A 25,387-nucleotide genomic window follows, 5' to 3' on the forward strand; every position below is an offset into this window, starting at 1 on the left:
TGTGTGCTACATCGAATGGGTCAACTCGAGCCTAACCTAGAAATAAATCTAACCTAGCCTAACCTAACCTAAACTAACCTCACGAAACACAATTAAACTGATAGTGTTGTCCCGTTGTGTTTTGCGGTACCGTTTGAATCAGCTTGGGCTTAACCTGAAAAGAGGTCAAACCTATCCTAACCTAAAAAAACCTGACCTAACATAACCTAACTTAACTTCACGTAACACCATTAAACTCTTTGTGTTGTCCCGTTGTGTTTGCGGTAACGTTTCATTCAGCTTCGGCTTAACCTGCAAAGAGGTTTAACCTATCCTAACCTAACAAAACCTGACCTAACCTAACCTAGCCGAATGAAATTCAACCACACGTGTAGCTATTTAAGCGTACGGTTCTCAGTCTTAAATGTGTGCTATTTGGAGGTCATCTAGAGCTCAAATTCTTATTTTGATCTCTCAGCTGATGTGTTAGCTATAAACGGGTGTGTGTGTGTGTGCATATATGCTAATTCCGCTCATTTATCAAGCATTTTTGGTGCTATGGAAAAAATTGCGGTTGTTGAAGCAATTCGAATTCAAAATTTGAGTTCAGACGTTATATAGCGAGATTATTTAGGTTGGGAGAATGGATAATTAATGGAATCGCATAGTAGATTTGTATACACAATGCAAATTGAAAATTTATGTACGACGTCTTCTTATGTTCGTAAAAGATCTATGGAGGGATTTTTTTTTGTGTACATTTGATGTGTTTCTTTTCAAAGATCAACAGTAGTCTGGCATTATACTCACATCCCAAACACCTTGATATCTTCTCCCAAAGTCTTTCAAGTCTTGATGAAATCTCTCACCCTGCTCCTCACTGAAGTCCCCCAGATTTTCAGGGAAGTAATCAATGTGGGAATGGAGGAAATGGATCTTTGAGTACATTAAACATCCCATCTTTCGTTAGTTTTGCAACAGTCTGTCGGCAATATCATTGTAATCAGGGTCTTTGTTATTTCCCAAGAATTTTGTTTTAAATTTCTTTAAAACTATTCCAAGCTGCTCTCTCATTAGTTGACATTCTCATTTCGAATTCACCATCATTCATCAGTTCCCTTATTTGGGAGCCATCGAATACACCTTCATTGATTTTCATTTCAGAAATATTGGGAAATTTCTCAAATATATACATGAAAGCATCGCTCTCCGATACACTCTTTGCTTTGATAAGCTGTTTAAGTAAGCCAAGTTTGATATGTAATGGTGGAAGGATGACTATATGACTAGGAATGAGACTCTCTTGTAGTATGTTCATAGATCCTGAAGTTAATTCTTGCCTGAGTGGCTAGTCCTTTTTCACATAATGTTGTTCTCAGGCACGACTGTCCTACTCACAAATAAAACATGGATACTTTGTGTTTCTGCTTTGTTGATCTAATAAAATACTGGTTATTTTCAAATCTCCAACTAATTGCCACTTGTGACTACCATACTTCAATTTTTCGAGTAGAAAATGGGGTATAGGGGCATATATGTTTCCATTGTGAAGTAAGACAGCTTTCAAACATCTCACTGATGAATCAATAAATAGTCGCCAGTCACTAGCTACATGTTGAACACTTTTATACTCATTTATCAGTTGTTCAACATCATTGCAATAAACCAAACCCTTTGCTTTAGAGAAGAATTTCCGGAATGGGTGAGCTCGATCAAGATAAAAACTCACTCGAGTACCTGAAGCTAAAAAATTCTTCTCTTTTAATCTAAAAGCTACGATTTCGGAAATACCTTTCAAAATCCTGCGTCTCGAACCAAGTCACTTTGTTCGTCTTGAGTAAAACCATGAGAATTTTCGGGCGGACCAGTTTCTGATATTTGCGATTTATTTAGTTCATCATTTTGCTGATCTTCAAATTCTTCAAGTGACATTCTTCTATCTATATCATTAGTTTCTGTTTCAAAAGAGACTTCGTCAGTTAATATCTGATGTTCACTTTCAACCTGTTCAATGTTGATTAAAACAGCATGAGTCACAGATTGAACAGATGCATATAATATTGTAGAATTATTCTTTCTATTGCACCCAGATGTATTGGTCAAGCAAAAATAGCAATCAGCATCATGATCTGTTGGCTCTCGCCACGTATTAGGAGAAACAAATATCTGTTTGTTCTTTTCCGTTATTCGCAGGGAGCAAGTGACGCATAATGTTTTTGGAGTCCAAAAATTGTCTATTCCACTGCTATATATATTAAAAACATTTTTTGTAGCGTGCTTTCAAGTTATCTGTAAATTGCCTCCCCTGATTTGTGATGACATATTTTCCACAAACAACGCAAAAGTTGTTTAATCGATGATAACATGGGCTTGTTGATAAAATTGCAGCATTAGACTTTAAAGGGCCAAGTTTTCCACCAAATTAGAGCTGCGGTCGCATGATGACGACGATTGTGGGCCCACTGGCTCATCCGGACCAATCGCCGATACTGGGTTTCCAAGTCCCTGTATCGTACGGCTACTTTTTCTTGTCTCTACCATGACGGCTTGAACGCCTTCGCCTAGGGACTTCACCGGTGACCCGAAACTCACCGAAACCACGTGAAGGTGCCCTGGGAGCAGGCTCAAAAAATGTCGATTAACGAGGTCTCTTCTTATAACATATTATGTAAGTAATAGAGCTGGTCCTTCGTTTGACCTGGAGAATGACCCTGTTAATCTAATCTAAGGTCATCCCTTACGGTGAAAATGCTGAACAGTTGAATGTGATTTCGTAAAATGATAGGCCCATGGTCTGAAATTTGAAGTCGGTTGAATGTAAACACTCAAGCTTGAAATTAAACATCAACTCATTCCATTTCTCATTTTAGACTCTGAACATATCATTTCACGAAATCACATCCATCGGGATCGTGATCAGCGACCACAAAAACATAAAGGTCCACTGGTTCGAGACTCGTCCATAGCTAACACATTAGCTGAGAGATCAAAAGAAGGATTTTACCTCTAGATGACCTCCAAACGACCTTCAGAGATCCGTTTGACAAACAGGTCAATACGTATTCCGAAGTAAAATTCCCCGCTCTTTCAGAATCCGGGCCAAAAAATTGCATCAATTGAATTGAGCGGTTTGGCCTTCACTTGACCATGATCTAGACGTAATTGGGTCATATGGATACCGGGATCGTCATCAGCGACCCCAAAAACAGAAATGTCAATTAGGCTGAAAGATGCTCCACCTTAATTTTATCTTGTGGCCCTGTGTAATTGAATCATTAGGCACCCGAGAAATTTGGGTTTCGCCTGAGTGCTCGAGATCCCGTGAAATAACTCCTTCCACTCACCAACACATCTCCGCATCTCATCTATATTCCGTCCGTGAAACGCAGTAACGGCACCGCTATATTCGTGATAATGGATTGGTAGGTAGAGAGGGAAGATTTCGTGACTCTTTCCTGTCTCCTAAAGGTCACATCTATTAGGTCGAATTCGACCGCTCGTCCTGGAAAATCTCACTTTTCAGAGTAAGCCCCCTTTCTTCGGTGCACGTCACATATATCAAATAATTTCACCTCATGAACACCATCCAATGGAAGGCCCAGAAATTTGCAAGCACTAAAAATCAGCTCATCCATAGTCGTTCATTTAACAAAAACTTTTTTCTTCCGTTCCGATACAGTGACTTTAAAAATCTCCTTTTCTGACCTCTGTGAGCAAGAAGTTCATATATTTATGTATTCATTAACTAAAAATGTGTATAAAATAGTCATAGACTTAACTGTAACCTAAATTTTTCTTTTCTTTAGGCTATCATATACAGTTATAAGCATATTTTTTTTTAAAATAAATACAAACGTTTTGGTAAGTGATTTTTGAAATATAACATCATGATGTTTAAAATTTTTAAACTAGTTTTAAAAGTGCATATTATTCAAACAAGGAATAATTTTACTATATACTATATTTTTCTTTGTCGATTTTATAAATCATTTTAAAGATAGGCAACTTTTCAGATTGATTGTACGTAGTATACATCGTTAATATGCTAGTAACGCGTATAACTTTTATCCACTTACCTTATTATTCTTCTGTGAATTTTTCTCCTAATAACATTTCTCATAAGTTTTGCTGTAAACAAACGACGCTCTCACAAATCTCCGTACACAAATTTGTATAACACTTTATTCCTTTAGAGATTGAAATGAACTGAACGCCCACTCAGAAAGTATACGAGTATGATGAATTTTAGTTCCGCGGGCCGGTTCACCACGCATGCGCACACTGAATAGTTACTGGGCTGGACATTTTTATTTACTTATAAATATTTCAGCTAATTTAAAATATAGAAAAATGTAAAAAAATATTCAACAATCATAATATTATAGGATAATTCTTGATTTTACACTGCGTGCGTAGTTAACACTACTCAGGACTGAGCAATATGCATAGGCGATTTCACGTCATTTTTATATATACACATCTGCGCATGTGCCGTAAGCCTTCAGTTGGCCAAATATTTTCTTTTCAATTTTTTTATTTTGTTACTAACAGTGAAATTGGAAATTTCAGGTAAATAATGAAACAATTTTTTTTAATCTGTATGTTTTGTTTATAATAGTAGCAATTGAAATGCTGTGAAATTAAAAACTAAATATTTTTTATTTGTGCATCTGACGTGAAACATTCGGATAGTCAAATTTTTTTTTCAATTGGGTTGTTTTGTTTGAAACAGTCAAAATAAAAATTTCATGTGAAGAATCAAAAAACAATTTGAAATCTGCATATTTTGTTTTTAGCAGTAACAATGAAAATGTTATGAAACATTAAAATAAATATTTAAGATCTGCGCATATGCAGGAAAACCTTCGATTGGTCAAATATTTTTTTCACACAAACACACACACATTACCAACTTAATAGTTATTTAGTAAGAATCGAAAAAATTTCACACATATTTGAAATTTGCCTAATCTATGTGTAAAATCAAACCTTATAGTTGGGACAATTCGCCACATTTGGTAGGAATCATTTAATTCCCAAAATTGTAGGGAGTATCTCCAAACATTTGTGTATCAATTACCAAAAGTTTAGGGCAATTTCCCCAAAAATTGTAGGTATTATCTGATTTCCTCAATTTTTGGGAATTTTCCACAATTTTTTACTGAAGTATTAGGACCTTCAGGGAAAATTCCCTAAATCTTGGGGAAACTGATTTTCCCTAACGAAAATGTGGAATTTACCTCACTTTTGAGTGGAAAAAACTTCCGAAATTTTTTACAGTGTACTTAATTTTTTTTGATTGCGCGAAAATAAGTTTCACGAAGTTTCATTGGGGCGAAATGAAAAAACGATTTCTAAAATAAGCTGTAGGTCACAATTCTTCATTAATTATGATGATTGTTTCTTGCAAAAAATTCAACATTAAATTCTCAAGAAATCCGTCGAGACCTATTTAAAATTTTAATTTTCAACTTTATAGAGCTGGAAAAAGTGAAAAAATGTTGATTTTTTAAATTTAACTTTTTAATTCTTTGTGAACATTTTTTTCATTGGCATGAGGTGTCACATTTGATTAAAAAGGGTCAGTGGGAGAAAGTTTTTTTTTGACATGTCAAGTTATTTATTTATTCTTCTTGTCTTCGATTGTCATTTCCTGTGTTGCACATTAATGTCTTTTTGTTATCTGAAATAATTTTTTTAATTCATCAATAATTATTATAAACAAATGACTGAGTTAAATAGTTTTATCGTTACATGGCGGCTAATTTAATTACAAAAATGATGGGAAAAGAATAAATTGAAAGAAAGGACGACCTTACTATGCACTGGAATGTCAAGGTCATGGATTTTTTTACTCATATTTATATTATATATAAATATGTCAATTGTCAATAGATTTAACAAATCATATCAGCTGACAAAAATACATCAATATGTATCACAGAAAATGAGACTCGAAGACAAGCGGAAGAAAATTCGGTTTGTTTCTGCCTAAAAGCTTTCAAATCACGCATTTGTTTATGTTATTTGTTAATAAAGTTAACAAATGATATCGGATACCACATTTTTCTAAGCACATATCACCTCGTTGCTCTAAACGAGCGATTTCGATGCAGAAATATACTTCGCAAAAAGAGAATCCATGACACTTCAACAGATTTTTGATTCTTACCGACCCTTCTGCATCAAACTTGAGACCTGATGCCACTAAGCAAAATTTTCACAAGTAATTAGAAGGAAAATATCAAAAAATCAAATTTTTTGCGCTATTTGTAGTTCTATAAAATTGTAAACAAACAAAAAATTTAAAATCTGGCATCACAGATTTCTTGAGATTGTAATGCTAAATTTATTGAAAAAAAATCAAAAATCAATCAAGAATTGCGACTCACAGGTTATTTTGAACATTTTTTTTTCATTTACGGGTCGGTTCAGATTATTTTCGAGTCGAGTCGGGTTCGTAACCTGACCTGAAAAACCAACCCAGCCTGAACACTTGAAAGCCAAACCCGACACGACGCTAAAAGTACAACTGGCCTGGGTTAAAAAACTTCTACGATCAGAAATTTAATTCACGATATTAAGTGCCCATTTAAAATTGTTTACATCAAACACATCTCCAGAGTACCAATCGAAGTACTCATTGCTGCAACGATAACGCTATGCGCAGTATTGTTCTGCCGGGAAATTTATTCGAATCTACATAAAAAGGTTTCGATAAAAATGATATTATGAGGTGGCGCAAGCGTACCTCTGAACCTATTCGCTCGTTATGATATTCTAATGTCGAGGTAATGATCCTTACGAAATATGTTTTCGTGTACGCTAATCATGAATTCGTAGCCCCTATGACCCCTACACGTCAGGATCAAGGCTATTTGAAGGTTAACCTTGTTGATTTGAGAGATATCATCTTTTTGAGCTCAGATTCTGAAATAGCGGGAAATTTCACCTTCGAATATATTTTTACCCACGGGTCCCAGTGATCTCTAGAGGTCACATGAAAGTCAAAAACATTCTTTAGAACTTCTGAACCTAGTAGCTTGTCATGGTTGGCTCATATCGAAGTTATGATCCTTATAAAATACGTGTTTGGGTGTGCTGATCATGAATCCGTAGACCTATCTTTTTGAGCTCAGATTCTGAAAGAGCGGGGAATTTTACGTTCGGGCAGATTTTTACTTACGGGTCTCAATGAACTCTAGAAGTCATATGAAGTTCATATACACGCTTTAATTAACAAAATAAATTCACGAATAATGTGTTCTTTTTCTGGAAAATATCTACGAAGAGATTTTCTTTGTATCTTCTTTCGACATCATTGAAGTCTTGGTGAAATCTCTCACCCTGTTCCTCGCTGAAGTCCCCCAATTTTCCAAGAAAGTAAGCAGTATGGGAATGAAGAAAATGGATCTTTAAATTCATTAGAAATCCCATTTCTCTAAAATTTATCAACATTCTATTCACAATACTCTTGTAATCAGCATCTCTATTATTTCCTAGAAACTTTCTTTGAACGTCTCTGAAACCTTGCCATGCCGCTCGCTCCTTGTTTACCATTCTTCTTTCAAATTCTTCACCCTGCAACAGTTCCCTTAGCTGTGGGCCATCAAATACTCTTTCAATAATCTTAGCTTCAGAAAGTTTTGGGAACTTCTCAAAGATGTACATGAATTATATTTTAAAAAAGATAGAAAAGGTTTCGATTCGATACGAATATACGGATTGGAAAAGATATACTCGTATGAAATTTGGGCTTGCCTAATGGATGGAAAAGGATAGAGGTGGATAAGCCAAGAATTTATTTGTATAAAAGGCCAAGGCCAATGATAAGTGTATAATTCATGTTGATACAAAAAATGGTATTCGGGAGGACAGGACTGATTTATATTAAAAAAAAAGAAAAATATTCAATTAAATAGAAATCTAGAGATCGAAAAGAATATAAAATTTCGTATTGGCTAATGAATAGAAAAGGATATAGGTGGATAAGCAGAAGATTCATGTCGTTAGAATGACTGGGGAATATAAGGATTTAAAAGAATTTGAATTGTATAATAGAAATGTATAATTAGATAGAAATGTAAAATTTAAACTGCAAGAACTGATTCTCAATGGCGTCGTTGCGTCCATTATCGATTCTTCGGCAGAAAAGAAACAAAGAGGCCAACAGTTGCAGGAAGTTCTTGCATATTTCCCATATATGTAATACTTCCCTATTGCTAACCGCTTGAGAGGTTTCTAGAAAAAATTAAGAATAACAAAATAAATGAAAAAATAAAAAATAGAGTACCTGGAGAAGGGAAATTTTATTACACACACATGCATATGTATGACGTATATCTAGTTCAGAAATCATTTCCGGTGCAAGCGCAATGCTGAAAACGTTCTCTGCTCTGTGTAAGAGAGAAATATGTGTCCGCAGATTTTTCGTTTGCCAGGAGCCACTTATTGGGATGTATAAGCAGTTAGCAATATAGGAGTATTACATGTATGATATTTCCTAGACAGTTATTTAGATATTCCGTTTAACGGAGTCTAATAACTCATGCTCCTACAAAGCACAAGCTTTAAGGTTGAAGAAAGGATGCACCATTTCACTCAACTTCATTTATTTCGCACATAGTACAGATGCTCTCCATACCGAAATAAATATGCAACTACATTAGTTCAATAATACCTTGGACTGATACGCTTCGCACGAATTAGAACTCTGTAGGTAAAAAAGTCCAACTGGATCTCTTCATATAATTTGTAATTTTACTGGTTTGAGTATAGAACCGACGTTATAACAATACCGAACTACATCGATTAAGTATGTATCTGGCACGTAAAGAAATTTGAATCTCACCATTTGTAATTGTTTTCATTATGGACAAAATTTAAATTTCCAGAAAGTTCTCGTTGATGACGTTTTAAATTACCCGGGGCAAAATCTGGCCCACCCGCGTCATCGCCTCACTATTGGTAGACATTTTTGGTGTTTGCAAAATTTGAAAAAGTTTTTTTATGAATACGTGTTTTACTACCTGGTCACGATCCTGCGCACCCTGGTCGTCATCTCACCATTGGTAGTTGTTTTGCTTATGGACAAAATTTTAATTTCCAAGAAGTTCTCGTAGATGACCTTCTTAATAACCTGCTGCGTGATCCGGCACATACTGGTCGTCGACTCACCATTTGTAATTTTTTTGATTATTGACCAAATTTAAATTTTTTAAAAGTTCTCGTAGATGACGTTTGAAAGGACCTGGTGTACAAAACAACTTTTAGTAAAAATAAATTAAATTCATTTTTTTGTGATATTTATGATGAGTCGATACAATTAAATGGAGATTTGCCATGTAATGATATTTTGCTATAAAAATGACTCTAGCGGATCAAATTTGCAAACTCAAAATTTCTATTTTTAAAAATTAATGAATTTTACTTTTAAAAATTTAGACGCACGCAGTTGTATATTTTACTGCAAAACGCTGTTTTTCGCAACCCACAAACGCAGGACATACCAGGTTAGATTAACAATCGGCTTGCGTTTTGCATTTCGAACAATATAATTCTTCATTCGATCAGCTGGCTTTCCTTGATTGATCCGATAGTGTTCTATATCTGCAACTATCTCAATACAGCATTACCTCGCTGTTCGTCGTCATTCGAACCAGCAGAGTCGAACGGAGCGAAACATTACGAGTATATCTATATCGACGCACTGCTTTTTAGACGCCGAGATTTCGCGTATGAAAACATTGAACAGGTCGGGTTTCGCTTTGTCTGAATTAAGGTTTTCACACAAGAAAATACGTGTGCAGTAAGCTGGAAACAGCTCACGTACGAGCCTACCGTGTGCGCACACAGAGTAGCGACCAATCATGCGCGATCTGTCGCGCTGCTGCGGTGCGCGCTAACTACGTACCGTTCACATATCGGGTCGCCGCAGCAGTGTGACAGATCGCACGCGATTGGTTGGCGGTCTGTGTGTGTGCACGGATAGTTCGTGCGTGAGCCGTTTCCAGCATACTGCACACGTATTTTCTTGTTCGAACACCTTTCGCGCCGTTTATTACTTCAATGTGAGCATTTCATACGTGGAACTGCTGCGTTTGCGCATAATTAGAATCGATGGCCCGGATACGCTGGATCGTGCACCAGGCCTTTTAAAACGTTATCCATGATAAATTTTTGAAATTTAAATGTTGCCAATAACCAACAAAAATTACAAATGGTGAGTCAAAGACCAGTGTGTGGCGGATCACGCAGCAGGTTATTTAGAAGGTCATCTACGATAACTTTTTGGAAATTAAAATTTTTTCCATAACCAAAACAACTGCAAATGGTGAGATGACGACCCGGGCGCACAGGGTCGTGCACCAGGTAGTTTAACACGTATTCTGCAAGAACTTTTTCAAAATTTGAATTTTGCCAACACCCAAAAGAACTGTCAATGGTGAGTCGACGACCCGGATACGCCGGATCGCGCACCAGGTCATCTAAAAGGTCATATACGAGAACTTTTTGGAAGTTTAATTTTTGTCTATAACCAAAACAACTACAAATGGTAAGACGACGACCCGGGTACGAATAATCGTTCACCAGGTAGTTTAACAGGTATTCTACAAGAACTCTTTTAAAATTTTAATTTTTCCACAAGCAAAAATGACTACCAATAGTGAGGCGATGGCCCGAGTGTGCCGCATTTTGCACCGGGTCATTTAAGACGTTATCTAGGGCAACTTTTTTGAAATATAAATTGTGTCCATAACCAAAACAATTAAAAAAGGGTGAGTCGAGAACCGGGGTGCGTTGGATCGTGCACCAGGTCCTTTAAAACGTTGTCCACGAGAATTTTTTTAATTTAAATTTGGTTTATAACCAAAACAATTATAAATGGTCAGTCGACAACCCGGGTAAGCAGGAACGTCCACCAGGACCTTTCAAACGTCATAAACGAGAACTTTTTTGACATTTTAATTTTGTCAATAATTAAAACAAATACAAATGGCGAGTCGACGAACCACGTGCGCAGGATCGTACACCAGGTACTGTAACACATATTCTACATGAACTTTTTTAAAATTCAAATGTTGTCAACCTTAAAAAGAACTATTAATAATAAGGCGACGACCCGGGTGCGCCGGATCTTGGACCGAGTTATTTAACACGCTATCTACGATAACTCTTAGAAATTTAAATTTGAGCAACCGGTTCGTGGATTCACCATTGATAGTTATTTTGAGTGTTAGAAAAACTTGCATTTTGAAAAAGTTTTCATAGATGGCGTTTTAAATGACCTGGTGCGCTCTCCGGCGCTCCCGGGTCGTCGCCTTAGCAAATTTTTAAGAAGTTCTTGTTGAATACCTGCTAAGCTATCTTATGCAAAATCCAGTTTACCCAGATCGTCAGCTTAACATTGGTAGTTATTTTATCAGTTGGCAAAATATAAATTCTTAAAAAGTTCTCGTAAAATAAGTGTTAAACTGCCTGGCGCGCGACCCGGTGCACTAGGGTCGTCGAATCACCATTTTGAATAGTTTTCCTTATGGAAAGAAATTTGATTTGCAAGTAATTCTCGTTCAATACGTATTAAACTACCTGGTGCTCGATCCGTTGCACCCGGATCATCGACTCAAAATTTTTATTAATTTTGGCTGTGGGAACAATCTAAATTTAAAAAAATTTCTTGTGGAATACGTGCTAAGCTACCTTACGTGCGATCCGGCTCACCCGGATCTTCAGCTTAACATTGGTAGTTATTTTTTCAGTTAGCAAAATTTATATACTTGAAAAGTTTTCGTACAATACGTGCTAAACTACCTGGTGTGTGACCCGGTGCACCCAGGTCGTCGACTTACCATTTGAAATTGTTTTCTTTATGCAAAGAATTTCAATTTTTAAGTAATTCTCGTTGAATACGTATTAGACTACCTGGTGCTCGATCCGTTCTAAATGGATCTTTGACTCACCATTTTTAGTTATTTTGGCTGTTGGAACAATTTATATTTTGAAGAAATTCTTGTAGAATACGTGCTAAGCTACCTTACGCGCGATCCGGTTTACCCGGATCGTCAGCTTAACATTGGTAGTTATTTTGGCAGTTGCGACAATTTATATTCATAAAAAGTTCTCGTAGCGTACGTTCTAAACTAGCTGGTGTGCGACCCGGTGCACCCAGGTCGTCGAGTCACCATTTGGGATTGTTTTCCTTATGCAAAGAATTTTAATTAATTCTCGTCGAATCGGTATTAAACTACCCGGTGCACGATCTGTTGAACCCGGATTATCGACTCACATTTTTTAGTTATTTTGGCTGTTGAAACAATTTAAGTTTTTAAGAAGTTTTTGTAGAATACTCGCTAAACTACCTGGTGCGTGACCTGGTGCACCCGGATCGTCGACTCGCTATTTGAAATCATTTACTTTATGCAAGGAATTTTAATTTTTAAGTCATTTCTGTTAAATACGTATTGAACGATCTGGTGCTAGATCCGTTGCACCCGGATCTTCGACTCACAATTTTTAATTATTTTGGCTGTCGGAACAATTTAATTTTTGAAAAAGTTCTTATCGAATAGGTGCTAAGCTACCTGATGCACGATCCAGTTCACTCAAATCCTCGGCTTAATATTGGTGGTTATTTTGGTGGTTGGCACAACTTAAATTCTTAAAAAGTTCTTCCCGGTGCAGCCGGGTAGTGAACTTATCATTAAGAGATGTGCAGACTCTTGGCAAACCTAATGTTTCCATTTTGAACTCAAGCTAATTTTCTCTGACACTTACATGTTCTTAAGAATGTTCATTTGTATTTAGCTTGTCCCAAGCATGGGAAACGGACAAGAGCAAGGCTTGCGCCATGCTAGTATTTAGCCCTGACTTATGCTTCAGCCATATATTTCCAATTATCTTGCCATGCTTGAGCCATGCAAATTTCTTTCACGCGGGTTCTTAAAACAATTGCTCAAAGTAGAATAAAAGAAAATATGTCTCCACCAATCCTTCCTTAAAAGTTAGAAAAATCTAGTAGATTGTGTCCATCTTCAAAAATTTTTCCAAAGTTTAATCTGATCCAAATCACGTTCGACCGTGGGCGAAGCATGACAGAGGGGCCATAAACCTTGTTTGGTCCATTTTTAATTACCATGGGACAACCATGGGTAAACATTGACTCGATCTTGAGCCACGCTTACTCCACGGTTAACCCTCGCTCAACCCACGCTCATCCCACAGCTGACCCACGCTTATGCCATTGTTGAGCCATGTTTCACCTATTCAACCTTGTCCACGTGGGACAATAACGAATGTTCTATCTCTAAGTTTAACTCTTACACATTATTTGTGAAGTGCTTCACTTCTATGCTACGTTTTGTGCAGGTCAATCTGATGCAAAGCTCTCTTATTGGTGGTCCATGCTATTTTTTAAGTTATAGGAATACACCTCGGTATTATTTGAAATAAAAGTTACAAGTGTTCATTTAGCCGATCTGAGGGCGTGGCCTCTTGACTTTTCCTGAAATGTATTAAAGTATTTTGTTTGGAACATGCAAGAATTATTTGTTAAAAATGTTTCAATGCTGCATTCTAGTCTAAAGCTGATCTTGAATAACATTCTAACATATATGTTGAATGCTTTTTTTATTCTTAAGATCATATTTTCCAGTTACAAGTGAATTATGTTATGTTACATACCCACTGGTTTTTTTCCTCTGCAAATGTCCGAATGGTGTAGCGAGTCTCCTACTTTGCAAAATGCTTTACCACACAAAGTAATGAAACTTTGTTATACCTTTGTGGATTTGATTTACGATATATGGTTTTTATATAGGCAACTTTATTCGTGGTTATATGCTTTTTATATTGCTTATTTATATAAATTTTGGAACGCAAATACAAGTAACTTTAGTGAAATTTTTTTTCATCTGTTTTCATGTGCATTTCTCTCACAGATGAATTGCGCCCGATCGTGTTAGGATTTGCGTTGCGCCTGACGGAATATTGAATCTGATATTCGAAAAAGAGCCTAAGTCAGTTAAATATCTTCCCATACCTCTGTATTTTAATTCATCTGCGATGGAACTCACCATCTTTCACGTTAACTATTTATCTTCAGCTGAGTATCATAGGTACTTAGTTTTGCTAATGCGACAAATTATAATTATTGAGGAATGTAAAATTTAACTTAAAACTTGCTCGATAATAAAGTTGATTCATGTTTGGAAGAATTTATGTAATCGATAAATAAAATTCTGTTCTGAAAAATACGAAGTATGTTGTATATAAATCTAAAAAATAACTTAAATTTCTAATGCTAATTGCTATTTATGTTTCAGCTTTCTTTGTTACCGAGAATTTTCTAACTCTAGGTACATCGTGCGTTCGCTAGCTGAATCAATCTGGTCCCAGAAGAATTGAACCACCGCCCAGATTTTTTTCCGTGTATAAATTTGTGCAACCCAAAATCGGCGCTTTGCATCAATTTCTATTGATTTCTGTTGTACTTGATTGGTTTACATGATGATGGAAAATATTAAATTTGAAAATTCTATTTTTTCGAATTATTTAATAACATAACATTTAACGATAGATGCAAATTGAAATTCGACCTTGAGGTATTGATGCGGAATTTTATCCGAGTATTTTTTGTTAACTTTGAAATCAACCAAATATTACGTCCTCTAGCTTACTAAAATGGGAAGATTTAGCGCGATAAGCCAGCACACGCCCGCATCACAGGCAGTAAAGTGTCCCCCTTTGGGTTTGAGTATTATGAAAAAATTTTGAGAGTTGCGGCCCTACCGCTCCCCAGAAAGAGCGAAAATTTTGAAATTCCTGACTTAAAGCGTTCATAACCCACTTTGGTACATGCAAGAATGCAGGAATTTTAATAAAATCGTTTCTCATAGTCTTTTGCGTTCTCAAAAATGATTACGTCTAAGCTAAATTTATGATATCCTTTCTTAAATCTAAATATTAAATTTTTGCAAACGTGACAAGATATACATTTTCTCAACACTTATATATTTTCAAAGGTGTTCTCTAAATAATATTAATTTACATTCAATCCAGATACTTTGATCACTCAGTGGGCACAAAATTTGGCGACGTCTTTGAGAAATCGTTACGACATCTTTAGGACAACTTCACGACATCCTATATTTATGTCGTTCCGGTATCTTTCCGTTATCGTAAAGATATTGTAAGATCATACGATATCTTAACGATATCATAAAGATACCTTAACGACATGGACATAGGATGTCGTAAGGTTTGTCTTAAAGGTGTAAATTTATTGCACATGTTCAAATTTAAATACTCCCGCATTAGCAGGTGCTGTACTCTTTGTCAGCGACTGAGAGTGAATCCCGAGTGAGCCGAAAGTGATGCTATAAACTCTCTTTTTAGGAGATATATGCTGTTGGAGAACTGTAGCTTGAAAGAGGTTTTATCCAATCCCTCAGGGCCAAATTCATCGCTCCGCAAACAATTCGGGAGAATATTCAAGCAGACACGTGGGTGCCTGGAAGGAATCCCGAGAAGAGTAAATCTTCACTGAACGAACTCTGTCCCCACTCCGGTATGGATGGAATCAGTAGAGGCTCGAATGACTGGAAAGATCGGACTTACTGACTCAATAAACATTTTGAATCTTCTAGGAAGATAAATCCTAAGAGATAAATCCCTTTGCTGCTTGTAAGAGATAGATCTCTTAGTGAGTCAGAATGTGCCGGTTCTGATGAATTTTTTGAAAAAAAAGCTTTATTGGATGGCGCCAAATACAATATTTATTCGAATTATGATCAACAGTAAAAGTTGAAATTATAGGCAAGTTAATGAACAATTTCAATTGTTTAAACAAATAAAATGATTAATTATGTTAAAAATTATTTATTTTCTATTTTCAAAATTTCTAAAAATTGAGCTGAAGATGTGAAGTCTTTTTTTTAAATTAGAGTCCTATGCTACGTTTTTTTGAATGATTACACACTTTTCATACATTTATTTTAATTTTTAAGAAATTTCTATTTCTTTAAAACAATCTTAATTTTCTTAAGCTGTTTTTTCGATAACTCAGAAAATGAAATAGAATAGAATACATAGAATTATGTTTCTGACTGTATAGTGTCTAGAAAGAATACATTAACCACTTTTAATTCTTTAAAGAAATATAATTTATTTAAATAATTTTCTTTTCCAAAAAAACTTTTAAAATCGTATTTTCCGAGTTAAACATAATATTGGATGATTTCGAAGAGTAGAAAATTCTGCTAAAAGCTTAATGTTATTGTTTACGCAAATAATTATTGTTTTTTTATTCAAATTCACTACTCCTCGAAATCATTCACTATTATGTTTAATTCAGAGAGTACAATTTTAAAAATATTGTTGTAAAAATAGTTCTTTAAACAAATTATATTCCTTTACACTTTGTCAAATAATTGTATGTGTTATATTGTATTTCATTTGTATAATTATCGAAAAATAACTGCTTGAGCAAATAAAGATTGATTAAACAAACAGGAATTTGTTAAAAATTAAATTAAATGTATCAAAATTATGTAATTATTCAAAAAAAGTAGCATAGGATACCAATCTGAAAAACAGTGGACATCTCTGGCTGATGCCCGCCCGAACTTAAACAAAAATAATTTTTTTCAAACATTTACGCAATTAAAGTTTTCTGTAAATTTCATTATATTAATTATTAAAATTCAATTTTTAAGAAAAATTATTTCAAAAAAGTTATTTTGGGAATAATTATTATATAATTTTTATTTTTATTCATTCGGGATTGTTTGAAAGTATTTTCAAAGATGGAATCCCTGGTACTTTTTTTATCAGTACACACACTAAAAGACTGATCCTCTGCACCTGCTTAGCTCAGAATTCAAACGCTCACCAGGTGTTGCCGCAATCCATTCGTTTCTGAGTGATTGAGAAGAGTTAAACCTAATGATCCCTTTTTCATCGGCTAAGAAATTAAAACCCAAAGTAAGCAAAATCTATTACTCCCAGTCCCTGCTCTTTGTGCAAAAGCGAGTGAGATTTAGTCGCTCGTAACACTGTCGCTCTTATTGAAAAGATGTTTCGAAAGAAAATGTGTTTTTCATTATTAAACCTGCAATTCTATAATATTTATAGGTGTACATGTATATATTTTTTGTACATTTTATTTGCAAATATATACAGATAAATAGTTAAGATTCTCATATGTATCGAGTACTATATTGATTCGTGTCCAAATATAAAGGGTTCTCAAAAAGTTGATGGACGGCTGAATATTTTCCCAGTTACAATATTTTGGAAAAACATAAAGGTTATTCTTTAAGTAACATCCAACTAGAAATTCAATGATGAATTTGGCTTTGACCTTCAAGTTTACTTCAAGGTCAACTTTCTTTTTTTAAAATAGAAAACCCTTATTTGACGTCGAAAATCGAAAGGGTGAAAACTGTTAGGTTTAAAAATGTACTCAGATCATAAGTCAAGTGTGACCTTGATGGTCATTTAAAGGTTATTTGAACTTTAACAAGGTTTGGAAATATCTGAGAAACGCATCTTCTGTACATAACTTATACTGAGCTTACTTATTTAATTTATTATCTTGCGTCAGGATGTGACCTTAGGGAGGCATTTTCTCATGTTCTTCAAAGCCATTTTAAGGTCCACTTAAGAAATTGAAACCCCCTTATTTGAGTCGGCAATCGAAAGAGCAGAAAATTTAAGTTAGAAACATATTTAGCTAATAGGTCAACTCCCTCCCTTCCACTCTTTGTCTCTCTCTCCCTCTTGCTCTGACAAGGACAACAGCAAGGTGATGTTGCAATTTTTATGTTATAAAGTATGAATAAAATCAGTCTTTTCTCAGGAACAACGACTTAGATGTAGTACATATTTTTCAAAATGCTTTTAATTTTGTGTGCTCTTTAGCCTTTTCCGATGCCACGCCGGACACAATATTTATTTTGTTAGAAAACACCTTTTCGATTTTTTGGGGAAGCACTTACTAAAAATCGATCTAGCTCAAATTTCAATGAATTATTTTACACGCTGATGGCTATTACATCTATTTCTATAACCCTTATTAAGATCGCAATTTTATTAGACAAAATGGAACGTCTTAGTAAAAGAGAAAAAGTATCTAAAGAGTTTCTATTTTCAAAAGGTTGACCTGGAAATGACCTTCAAGAACATGGACAAGATCATGTCTAAGGTCACAGCTAAATACGCTCTATGAAAATAAATAAATAAGGTTGTTATGATATATTTCTAGAAGTTGTGCTTCTCAGATATTTCCAAACCTTATTTAGGGTTAAATAACATTTGAGTGATCATCAAGGTCACAACTGACCTATGACCTGAGTATAATTCGAACGCAAAAAATTTCCCGTTCTTTCCATTGCCGACGTAAATTAGGTGGTTTTTATTTAAAGCCTTATTTACAGCGTTTTATAATATAGTTTTGAAAGCATTCTAATTTTGTAAATTATTTAATTTCATACAACATCAATTTTTTAAACTATTTATCTTCTTCTTTTTTGAAATTTATTTTCAACTTTCTTCCGTATTCCGATTTCTCGATCCCCTTAAAAATAAAAAATAAATTTAAAAATAGCCTATTGGTCTTTAACTTTGTATTTTCGCTGCTGCTTGAAAAAAACTATAATTATATATGATTTATAATTTTCCGCTGCTGAATTATTTTCCGGGTAAGCCCTATGACAACAGGGTCGTAATATAGTCATATGGACTATTTTAAATTTTTCACATCCCACTTATAACCCGAAATTTAAGTCATCAATTATGTATTTTATTCCATAGGGTCTTTTATCGTCATATTCTGAGTCTAATTTTCCAGCTCAAGCGTCTTTTTGCTGATAAACCATTTTTCCTATTTGAAAATTTTGAAAATTTATTTTTTCGGCGTAATATTTCTTAGATTTTTGTTTATGTATTGATGTATTGTAAGAAAACAAATCAAAGCCCAACCGTATGTCTCAGTTTAATTTTTCTCGAAATACATTCTCAGATACTCAATTAGCATATGGTGGCTTTTTCAATTACCCTAGAGATTGCACGTGAAAGGCGGTAGATTGTATTTGTTTGATCTTAAAATTACGATAATAGTTGGCCATCATATCGAACATATTTTGTTAAGTATTCTGAATGATCAGAATATATTTATTCCTGTTTTCTGTAGTAAGTAAAGGTCTAACAATATCGATTTTGATAATATCGAAGGATTAAGCCGGATTATCTGTTATTTTCATTGGCTGTTTAGTTTTTAAATAGAACAAGTTTTTTTTTTTATATTCGTCGAAATTTTTAAAGTATTCCAACATTTTTCTTTGTAGATTAGGCCAATAAAAATTCAGCCTTATGCCTTCGTATGATTTACTACTTGCTTTATGATTTCTCACAACTGCCGTGTGATACTGTGCAACCACAATAATATGTATAACCAAGCACATTGCTGATTTAAAGGTACTCGGCAGACTTGCGCTTTGAATCTTCATATTTAAACCGAATTGCTTCTATTGATTCTCTATTCGCTTCAGTCGTCAGCTTGCAATCTGCAAGGATAAAGTGGACTAGATTATCGTTTCTCATGTGCAGTTTATCTCTGCTAAATTTGAAGCATGATATCGCTGAATTTGTACATAATAGTTAATCCTTGACAAAAGACTCCTATGAGGCATTTATCAATGGTAACTTGGTCACATTTAGAATGGTTGATTTTTCTATATTATCTGTCGTAGGATCTATTTCTTTTAGAGGATAACACTGATGATGAGGGAGAACTACTTCGATTATACTGTCCAGAATAAATTCTCGCTTGAATTTATATTTATTACATTTTTGATAAATAATATCCTTTACTCGACGATCTGATGTATCTTGAGAAAAAATATCAAACAAAGGAGAAAATAAGGAAGGCAAAGGAAACCCATAATTTTACCGGAATTCCTTGCTTATAGAAAATCTTATGAAAAATCGAAACAAACCGCACAGAGAACACTTAGTGAGGCCAATCGACAAGCTGTCGATCGCATTGCTATCGAGTTATCACCCCAATGATTTGCCGAAATGAGATTGAAATACCTTTACATTCGGCACGTACTGTGCTTTAGAGAATTCCATGATATTTTACGTTTGTTACAATAAGTCGTAGTTTCAGTTTCAACCTCGATACAATGTAATTCTTACTTTACTAAAATATTTTTTTGAGACGGGAGTTTGCCTGTGTCTATCTTTTTTAGAGTGAAGAACGAGAGTGACAAACCGCCACACAACATCAATCCTCCTGGCAGGTGTGACCAGGAAAATACAATTCCACCACGACTACCGGAAGTCACACGCTAGCCCTAGCGACAGAATAGAAATAGAGGATTATTTAACGATCGATTATTCAACACGTTAGACAGGAGAAATATGGTAACGTTTCCTCTCGGTGCTTAAACCAACTCCGAGAGGGTGCTTTTCCATTTTGGCACATTGCCGATATGTCAAAAGATTTTGACACCGCTGGAGTGCCAGTGGTGCTCGTTGTGAATCGGCTTTCAAATCCAGCTGTTTGAACAGGGCCAAGTGATACGGTGCACAGTGGGCTGGATCAGGAATTTACTCTTCGAAATCACCTAGAGCCTACAATTCTTAACCGATTTTCAATTTTCTACAATAGAAATAATCAGCGATAGTTGCACAAGAGCATGTATGGATTAGATTTTTGAATTTTTATTATTTTCTATTTTTTACATAAAAATCATGAATTATTTGCTTGAAAAGTACATTTGTAAGTGGCATTTGCTTGATTTTATCGGCAAAATGATAATTGATCATGAAAATTTATTTTCTGCTATAATTTCCTTATTTTGTAAACAAATGCACAGTTTGATCCTTTATATGCAGAAAGTAATCGTTTGTCCTTCTTATCGTCTTCAGTTTGTATTAGTGGTAATTACTAGTGATCCAGACATGCAATGCGACATTATTTGTTTATTTTAGAAACAAATTTTATAAACAAATGCAAAGTTTTTCCATTAATAGACAGATATTATTAGTTTGTGTTACTGATCGTTCTTAACATATAGAAGTGGTGATGTTTAAAGATAAAAAATTGTCATTCAATATTATTTGTTTATTTTGTAAATAAATTATATGAACAAATGCATATTTTGGATCATCTTTAAAATATATAAGTGGTGATGTTTAGTGATAAAGAACTGTCATTCGATATTGTTTGTTAATTTTATAAACAAATATTATAAATAAATACGAGTTAAAAGTAAAGTGATGTTTTACGTAAATTTTGGTGAGGGTGGCTAAAATGTATTTCGTTTTAAAACTACTTTTCAATTTTTTTGAAGTAATTCAAAATTTACCGCTAATAGCTGTTAGTTCAGACTCTGCCGCTAGATATATTCTCACAAGAAATGTCATTTTTTTATATTTTAAGTACAACAGGCTTGCAAGAGTGAATTGATTTTTTGTGATCTATCTTTAACTTATTTCGGCTTCGTCATACGCAGGTTTGTGGTTATTATTATTATATTATTAGCGACATTATTATTGTTATAATATCATTTGTTAATTATTAATAAATAATATTTACAAAATGGACTCCTTTAAAGTCTCCAAGAGAGTAATTTTCGACTTTCTTGTCGAAAATAACATTAAAGACACGAAAAACTTGCTGAATTATTTGCAAAAGAAATACAATTTTGATGATGATCGCTTGGATATAGTTGGCAGATACCTGAGCAGACACTTTGTCACACATTTCTATCAGAAGTGGAAGCCACCTTTTGCTATTAAAAGCAAATTTGAAATGAAGTTTGAGAAGTGGCTTAATTCAGATTACTTTGTAGACTTTTCAGAGCTGAAGAGAAGTCCTGGAAAAAGATTGAGTGCGGAAAGCTTTGATGAAATTTAGGCTGCAACAAAGAGACGTAGATTGATGGCCATAAAGTAAACTTATTCGACAATCGAGATTCAAGATGCATTTCTCCAAATATTGAGAACTACTGGAAGAACAAAAACTGCTAAAGCAATTGTCTCTCTTCTAACCGATACCAGTGGTGATTCAGATCATTTTTTTTATAATTCATGTAAAGAAGTAGAATGTTACTTCCTGCGTATTATGATGTTGCTAAAGGAAAAAAAGAATGTTATCCATCGCAGGCGCAGGTCCATATAACAGAAACAGAAGCTCGCATCAACCTTTAGTTTCTAATCGATCACTCAATAATATGCATTTTTAAAGACCTTAATTTAAAACTTTCTCCTATAGACAAGAGGGTGAAAACTTGTAATTTAGATTTACTCGTGAAATATGGCTGCGATAGAGCTTCAGACCTGGGAACGTATAATCAGATGTTTGCGGATGAAGATTCGTCACATACGACAGTGTTGACGATATCGATGGTACCATTATGCCTGAAGGTAAGTGAAAGTTCAACAGTTTTTTGCAGGAATAGAAACCCTGAATCTCCTAGACGATGCATACCAATAGCATTTATATTTGCCAAGGAGACAAAGGAAATGACAAAAACAGAGATTTAAGAAATCAAACGCTAAATCAAAACATTGAAGCCAACGAAGATCACTACATCGAATGGCGTCTAAATAGTCAGAACTGACATGAAATTGACTATGGTAGATGGAAAAGTCTGTCTAGCACTCTCTGATACACTTTAATCGGCAAGCTGTTACAGTTGTGGGGCTAAGTCAAGCGAAATGAACATACTTGATCGTGTGAAGCTGAAAGAAGAGATTACCACTAACTTGGAATATGGTATTTCTCCTTTATATACAAAGATGCAATCTTTTAAATGTATAATACATATAGGTTGTCATTTAGATTTCAAAAATAGACGTGCAAGGACAGAGGGGGAAAAAAGCAAAAGGACGCTACTCATACTCGAATATGCAAGGAGTTTAAAGAAAGGACTGGTCTGATCATAGATCAGCCAAGGCATGGAACTGATAACTCGAATATTGTGAAGACCGTCAGAAGATTTTTTGCGGATCCTGACCTAGCTGCTGAAATAAAAGAAGCGAATAAAGAAACACACGAAAGTGCTCTCGAGTTTCGACTAATGAAGATTTAATGCACAAGCTTCTTGTATCATCTGATCTACTAAATGCCTCTTTAAGGCAGAAAAGATGCGAGAATGAAGTTGAAATGAAACCTGAAATTCTTGAAATGATAATATCCAAACGATGCATTTGTTGCTATAATTGGCTTATGAAATTAACAAATAATATCGAATCACAAGTCTTTATCACTAAACATCACTACTTATATATTTTTAAAATGATCGGGAAGAAAAAACGATACTTTCTTTCTATAAATGGCCAAACTATATATTTGTTTACAAAATTTGTTTACAAAATAAAAAAAAATTATCGATTTGTAAGCCTGTATTACTAAAAATCTCCAATAATACAATTTGAAGGTGACAAGAAAGAAAAAAATGCCTTTCTGACCATGAATGTCGAAAATATACATTTGTTCATATAATTTGTTTATAAAATAAACAAATGATATCGAATGACAATTTTTTATCTTTAGGCATCACCACTTCTATATTTTAAGGACGATCCGTAACAAAAACGAATAATATCTATCTATAAATGGACAAACTTTGCATTTGCTTATAAAATTTGTTTATAATATAAACAAATAATGTCGCGTGACATGTCTGCGTCACTATTAATTACCACTTATATAAACTGAAGGCGATAAGAAAGAAAAACGATTACTTTCTGCACATAAATGACCAAATATGACTCATTTTGTCTCTTTGTTTGCTTATGTAATAAACAGAAAAGAATAAAAATTCAAAAATCTAATACATACATGCTCTTACGCAACTATCGCTGATTATTTTTATTGAAGAAAATTAAAAATCGGCTAAGAATTGTAGGCTGTAGATGACTTTGAACAGTAAATTCCTGATCCAGCCCACTGTTCGGTGTTTTATTCCTCCCTCTAAGAGTATTCGGTTTAGGACTCTCCTTCTCTCTCTTTCTTGTTATGGGTGACTAACCGAATCATGTAGTCTGGGCTTCCGGGCTGCGCCTGGTCAGTGGTGCTTTCGCTAGGCTGGATAGAGACAGCGTAACCCGTTGTGTTCCCTATTATCACTTTATCTTGTCGTGGGTGACGGACCTTAACATGGTCAGGTTTCTGAGGTCTTAGCTCACCAACCTTTGTTCTGTATTCGTGCCAGGTGTACGTATCGTTGAGTTTGTCAGCTCACTCTTTCGTTTGTTTTGACGTACATAATCCAAACAAAAAAAATACATAGAAGTAAATAGTTCAGTCTCAGGTTCTCTCTTACATATTTAGGTATATTCTTTTTATTAGGAATATCGGTTGCATGCTAAAACAAATGCTTCCACGAACGAAAAAGGAAACAAGAACGAGAAAAAATAGGAAAAAAAAGACGAAAAAAGGAACAGATTAGTCGCTAAACATCAAAACAGACAAATTTTGAGGTGAAATAAAAAAAATCTTACTTGAATTTCCCATCATGCTGCAAGGAAAAATGTTCCACGAGAAAGAAACTCATAAGTCTGATCCATCGTAAATATGTTTGAATTTTGAAGCTAATAAAAGTCGTTGTCGCCCCCCCCCCCTGCTAGCTGCGGTGGGTTATTTCAAATGGCCCCCTTATTCTAAGGAAAGGGTTTAACAACAAGAAAGTTCCAGGGTAAAGATACCTTTTTTCTTATTTGGTTTTCTATGAGAGTGTTTTATACAATGAAAGAGGAAGTGCGAAAAGAGGAAACCAAAACAATTAGGATCATCATGGTTACCTCTGAGGATTGACCCGACCGTTCCGGATTTGGGCCCTGTGGGTCAGAACCAGGTCTCCTTGTTTGTGGCCCACTTGCCCTCACTTTCAACACTACCAAGGGATGGGTCCCCTTTAGGGCTTAGAACGCGGGGCCAGTCATATAAGAAAGAGGGTACGCATCTTTCCTGGAAATAGAATTTAGATTACGAAAGTTCAAGCATAAGCGGTACTTTCCCCCAGGTTTTCGTGCCACGATAATCGGCGCGGACTACTCACGGAATGATTTTGAGATAATACCCTCAGCCAACAAGCTGTCCACTTCCTCATACACCGCTTCCTGTACTTTTGAAGAGACTATACGGTATCTCTTTTTAATGGGTGTATGATCCTCCACGTCAATTGTGTGAGTGATCAGGTCAGTCGCGCCCAATGGGCCCTGAGACTTAGGAGGGAGCTTTATTCACGAAAACTCTTTCAAAGATTCTTCCTCCCCCTCGAGCAGAGCTGCCATGCCACTACAACTTGTGTCCACGACCAACCATTATTTCAGGGGGTAACCTTTCTACTGATAGTCCGGCATAAAAACATTTCGGGAGCGGGAGAGGAACGCTATG

General features: G+C 35.0%; 1 protein-coding gene across 7 annotated transcripts in view; it reads left to right on the forward strand.

Moving 5' to 3' along the window:
* The window catches only part of LOC117174109, an 829,515-nt gene that overhangs the window by 749,628 nt on the left and 54,500 nt on the right, over positions 1–25,387 (forward strand). Inside the window, exon 14 of one of the 7 annotated variants that reach the window (XM_033362867.1) lies at positions 15,373–15,453. The exons of 5 other annotated variants lie outside the window; for them this stretch is intronic. In XM_033362867.1, the coding sequence (XP_033218758.1) occupies positions 15,373–15,399 (27 nt within the window). In that variant the 3' untranslated portion in view covers positions 15,400–15,453. Of the gene's footprint in view, positions 1–14,300; positions 14,343–15,372; positions 15,454–25,387 lie in introns of those variants that run through there. One more of the 7 variants, XM_033362868.1, reaches the window with a different exon arrangement.

Source organism: Belonocnema kinseyi, chromosome 6, assembly GCF_010883055.1.
Source record: "Belonocnema kinseyi isolate 2016_QV_RU_SX_M_011 chromosome 6, B_treatae_v1, whole genome shotgun sequence".
Taxonomy (NCBI): Eukaryota; Metazoa; Arthropoda; class Insecta; order Hymenoptera; family Cynipidae; genus Belonocnema; species Belonocnema kinseyi.